Here is a 5461-nt window from a genome sequence, read left to right on the forward strand (position 1 = left end):
GTACAAATGTGTTTTACACAATTGATGTGTGTATGGATTGTGATAAGAGGTGTATGAGCCCCTAATAAAATGATTTTTAAAAATCCCCCCTGATTCTTCCTTCCTCCACCCCAGGAATCTGAGTCCACCAGGAGACAGGGATGGTACAAGATAAAGCCTATCCTGGGAAGGCTTCCCTGGGGGGGCAGGGGAGGAAATAGGGACAGGACTGGGCACCCGTTGTGAAGAAAATGTGGCCTGGAGTTCATTGTGTTATTCTTGGAATGAGGCCTAAAGTGGGCTGGAGGAAGGAGAAGGGCTTTGGAGAGAGTGGCCCAATGACATTTAGGGACAACCTCATTCCCAGTGACTTTTGGCCTTAGCCTAACCCCTCCTCCGGTCCCCATCCCCCATCTGGCAGGCCATCATTTTCCAGAGTAGACACGAGACTGGTGTCCCACGGGATGAGTTGAGTTGGAGAGGAAGGACGGAGTGGAAGAAAGTATATCCGGGTCTTTGAAGTACAGCCCTCCTCCCTTTAACTCCAGCCCTTCCCCCAGCCTGTTCGCAGGGTCAGAGCTGAGTGTGGGAAAGGGCAGTGCCAAGGGTCTACAGAGCTGGAGCCTGGCTGCAGGAAGCTGGGATGGGAGAGGAGAGAAGACAGCAGGCCCGCCCTCTGTCCCTTACCTTGACCACAGGGTGACCACCAGGGGCAGCTTTAACAGCTCCTCGACTGCCCTCGGTCTCATAATGGGCCCGGTGGTGGGCTCGAGGCTGGACCTCGATCTTCAGCTCCAGCTGCTCATACTGACTGGGCAGAGGCCAGTCCAGGGGAGGTAGGGCAGAGGTCCTGTGTGAGAGGGAGAGCACTGATCACCTGCAGTCTCAGCCTGCTCAGGGCAACCGCTGGCCTCAGCTCCCTGGATGGGAAGGAGGGAGTGAGGCAGGGAAATCAAAAGCTGGGAGAGAGAGGACACACGGACTCCCCCCACCCCTACCCCCTGCACTCCTGGGTACCACTTGAGATGAGGTTGTGGAGGATGGCCACAGGCCCGAAGCGCCCTTCTTTCCCAGCTCCGAGCACAGGATCTGGAGGAGGGGCTCACCTATATACTGAGAAACGCCAGTGCCACCCTAATCCCTGGGAACAGGATGGAAAAGAGGGAGGTAGAGGAGCACCACTTCCGTCTAGAAAAGGACCTCCAAGGTGACACTTCCATTTTCCAACTATGGAAACAGATGGCGTGAAAGGGACCAAGCAAGCCAGAAAGGGACACAGCAGCAGCCTGAGCCAGGCCAGCGCCCTTTCTGCGAGCCTCTGCTAGCCGGGGCTGGATAGTTCCAGGAGCCTGGGGGTTATAGGAGACCCCTTTTTCCTGTTACACTCCCAGGTACCCAACAGGTGAGCTTTGCCTTCCCCGCCCGCACCCTACCAACAAGTAATATCTGGCACTGTCTGGAGACCTTTAAAAATGGCAGCGTGATCCCTGCGAGTAGGAGACAGAGGCCGGGGATGGTCACCTCCACAACAAGGAATCAGTGTGCTCAAGACATCAATAGAACAGAGATTGAGGACCATGCCCTGAGAGAAATGCAGGGAAGCTGAGGATCAGGAAAGACTGCTGGCAGGAGCTCAGCCTGATGTCTCAAGGCGCAGGCTTATTGAGACAAATGGGGTTCGTTGAGAGTGGGAGGGGTAGAAGAACTGCAGGACAGCCTGTTTTAACAGAAATTATTTGACTTAAAAGTATACACGATTTTATTAAAAGAAGCTGTTATATTAGGGCTGGCAAACTTTTGAGACAGAAGAACCTATGCTGACCCTCACAACCCTTTAAAGGTGATTTAAGAGCTAGAAATATGTGTTTACAAACAAGTGAAATCACCATGTTCTCCATAATGCCCTTTAAATCTTTTCGCTTTACTTCAGAACCACACGTGTGTACCGAAAGTACAGCACAGTGCTCGTGAGTCCCAGTTTGCCCACCCCTGAGCTATATGTTTAGGAGATTTCCACAACAGAGTTACAGGACCCATACCTGTCTGAGGGGCCAGAGTGGAAGATTGAAACCCCACCCATTCTCTGAACCTAGCTCCAGTCCTGGTGGTGTGGTTTGCATTGAGGTGCTAACCACAGGGTTGTAAGTTCAAACCCACCAGCTGCTCCTCAAGAGAAAGATAAGGCTGTCTTCTCCCTTAAGGTCTTGGAAACCCACAGGGGTTATTCTACCCTGTCCTATAGGGCGACTGTGAGTCAGAATTAATTGAATGGCCAGTAATGGGTTTCTCTGGGTTGAGCTCCATGCCCAGAGTTGGGGCCTCCTGGTAGACCAGTGCCTTTACTTAATTGGTCCTCCTAGAATATCAGACCCTCTCCCTAAATGGTCCTGAAGGTTTTGCAAATCATCCGGCCCCAGGAGAAGGGCTTTGTTGTTTTGTTTTGTTTTGTTTTGTTTTTCTTAATTGTTCCTGAAACAGTAGGTGGCAACTATCCTTGAAATTCTCTTTGGAAAGCAGAGGGCACAAAACTGGGCCCTTCTTTCGGACCCATCCCTTGACCATCCTGTTCTAATGCAATGGCTGCAACACCAGGGGGACCCTCACCTGAATATAGGACTGTGTCCCCCAATCCGTGCTTTGGACCAAGCGAGCGGGGAGGGCACCGCCAGGTAATCCATGCCAGCCACTTCCTTCCGGGAGCCCCCTGGGGGAGCCACAACATCCTCGGGCCCGGAAGGCAGCTTCCCATTGCATGGAGAAGGCTCCTCGCACCGGGACAGGACCACCGCCTGCTCGCTGGAAGTCCGTCTCGTCTTCTGGGGGATGCTCTCAGCTGGTGGGGCCCCCGCATAGTCAAAAGGACCTGGGGAGCCAGGGTCACGTGCCAGAGGTAATGGGGGTGCTGGCGGTGGCTCAGGCCCCTCCTCCCCTAGGCTGCCACGCCGGGACAGCGCTGGGGAAGCCGAAGATGGGGTTCCCGAGCTGGAATAGCGCCGCTTGCCGCACGGAGAGGAGGGCCTGGGTGAGGCAGGAGTGGGCCCTGGAGCGCTGAGGAGTAGCCAGCTGTCCTCGGGGCCCCGGGCTCCGGGGCTCGGACCGTACAGGCTCCAGTGGTCCTCCGGGGTCCACGGCCTAGGTGAAGCCCGGGGTGAGGGCAGTGGGGAGCCCAGGCCAAAGCGAGAGGCCGCCTCGTTTAGCTCCGACTCCACCTCATCGCAGGCCGCGTACAGGGCTGCCTCATCCGAGGCGTCGGAGAAGAAGCTCCAAGACGACAGGCTGCTGCTTCCAGGACTCGGGCTGAAGAAGGGCCCGCCGCCCTGGCCCCCTGCATCTCGGTAGCCCCCAAAGCCTTCCGGAGGCGGGTAGTCTCTGGGGGAGCCGTCCCCCCAGGCGTCGGGGTTGTCCTCCAGCGGGGTGGGTGGCTCGGGTGTGGGCGAGATGGAGGTGATGCGGATGCTGGGACATTCGAGGACACGGCCGCCCCCAGTCCCCCCAGGCCCTCCGCTGGGCCCCCCCAGTCTCACCGACCGGGCTGGCTGGCTTTCCCAGGTGCTCGGTGAGGGCGCTGGGCGCGGAGGTGGAGAGTGCATGCCAGGCCGAGGGGGTGGGGGCCTGGGGATGCCAATGGGGGCCGCGCCATAAGGAGGGGGCTCCCCCAGGGCCAGCCGGCAGCAGGGCGGGGCGTCCTCTGAGTCCAGTTCTGTGAAAGTAGGGAGGGTGGAAAGGGGGGGTTGGACAGAAGAAAGGATGCCACAGGAGTTGGGGAGAGAGAGCAGCACTTGAGACAACCCGGCCCATCAAATGGCCAGACCCCCATGTCTTACCACCCTCTCTTGTCTCAGAAAGGAGGGGGTTTCTGAAAAGCTCTTCTGAGGCACAGACAAAAGCCCAGGAGAACCCCGGCTTGAACCTGATTCTCAGAAGGAGAACGACTCAGGCCCACAGGGCCGGGCCCCACTCTGAAACTCGCGTCCCAGCCCCCTGCCCAAGCCCCCAGCCCTGGGGTCCCGACGGGGGGCGGGTCCCAAAGCGGAGGCGGCACGTCGACTGGCGCTGGGAGGGAACTCGGAGGCGGGTTTAGGGAGGGCTGGGCTGGGGGCGACTCACACATGAACCCAATTAGCAGCGGTTCCCAAACCCCCAAACACCGCTGGCTTGAGCCCCAGTTGCCATCGCAACCGTGGGCTGGGGAGGGGAGCTCCTGGGCAGTGGTGACGAGGGCGAGGTGACTCCACCCTTCTTCCCCCCACATCCCGGGGCGGGGGTACCGCGGAGGGGCTGCTGCGTGCCGGTCCCGGCTAGGGAGGGGCTGTGGGCAGCCCGGATTCCGTGCGAGCTGCAGCCGCCGCCCCCGGCACCGTCCCGCCATCTGCCTCTCATTGGGACCAGACTGGGGAGGGGGAGAAGGAGGGGAGGGCGTCCTGGCGGGACTCGAGAGCGCCCCGGGCCCCGGGCGCCCAGTCTCGCGGCCTAGCCCTCTGTCCGGCCGGCCGCGACAAGCTCCTGCGCCTGACTTCCCCTTCCCTCTCCCACCCCAGGGCTCTAGGGGACGCTGCGCCCGCCCCCCCATCCCAGAGACTGTCGGCTCGCGGAGAGGCGGCACGCAGCCAGCGGCACCCCCACCCCCACCCCAGTCACCACCTAAAAAGGAGAAAGTGGTGCCGAAGGCCCCCAATCTCATCTCTGCAGATCCCCAAGACCCCAGACTCCCATCATTCTCTGATGCTCTCTCCACCCCCACCCAACCCCTGGATCCACTGTTCTAAATTTCCCACATTCCGGGTCTCCGGACTCTACTCTCTCTGACCCCCAAACCCCTTCCCAGCCCAGCACTAACCTTCCCCCGACCCCCCCGCGCCCAGCGGAGGGGCCTCTTTTTCCTCCCCGAACACCAGCTTAAATTCCAGCTCCTCATCCTCGCAGCTTGCTGCCCCCATGGATTCGGCCAGAGCCCCCAGGTCCGGGTCTGGGTGGGAGGGGGAGCTCAGGAGGCTGCTGTGGTCTTCACCCGCGGCTCCCTCCCTCCCCTTCTCCAAGACGCCCCCTCCTCGGCCGCTGCCGCCTCCCTCCGGACGCCCCCTCGTTATTATAGAAACTTTTCCAAACTTTTTCCCCCAAACTTCTTCAAAGCGGGCCCCCCCACCAGCCTGTCCCTGATTGGCTGCCGGGGATGCTCCAGCCCCTCCTCCTGGGATGAGATGGGAAAACCACGCGCCCCTCGTCCTCCCCCACTCTCCCTCCCTGTGTCCTCTCCCCACTCCCTCCCCTTAAAAAAAACTGCATTGGAAACTGGTCCCTCGCCGCTTGGTAGTACCCTAATGTGCCTATTGGCCCACGTTTGTGACGATCTTTTCCACTTGGGAGCTCAATCACCACCCTCCTTGGTAATTCAGGGGCCCCGGGTCGAGTTCCTTAAAGCCACCCCCTGCGCCCCACCCCGCGACCCTTCCTTAAATTCTGAAGGTCTGTGCACCATCCAATA

General features: G+C 59.6%; 1 protein-coding gene across 2 annotated transcripts in view; it reads right to left on the bottom strand.

Moving 5' to 3' along the window:
• The window catches only part of NFATC4 (nuclear factor of activated T cells 4), a 10583-nt gene extending 5631 nt beyond the window's left edge, over nt 1–4952 (bottom strand). The window contains exons 1-3 of one of the 2 annotated variants that reach the window (XM_004698502.3): nt 4817–4952; nt 2584–3679; nt 667–829 (exon numbers count right to left, since the gene is read on the bottom strand). In XM_004698502.3, coding sequence (XP_004698559.1) covers nt 667–829; nt 2584–3679; nt 4817–4916 — 1359 coding nt within the window. In that variant the 5' untranslated portion in view covers nt 4917–4952. Of the gene's footprint in view, nt 1–666; nt 830–2583; nt 3680–4816 lie in introns of those variants that run through there. The other variant, XM_045287991.1, reaches the window with a different exon arrangement.
• Between the last annotated feature and the right edge of the window lie 509 nt (nt 4953–5461).

Source organism: Echinops telfairi, unplaced genomic scaffold (assembly GCF_000313985.2).
Source record: "Echinops telfairi isolate 266 unplaced genomic scaffold, ASM31398v2 ScPeMD7_18;HRSCAF=68, whole genome shotgun sequence".
Classification (NCBI taxonomy): Eukaryota; Metazoa; Chordata; class Mammalia; order Afrosoricida; family Tenrecidae; genus Echinops; species Echinops telfairi.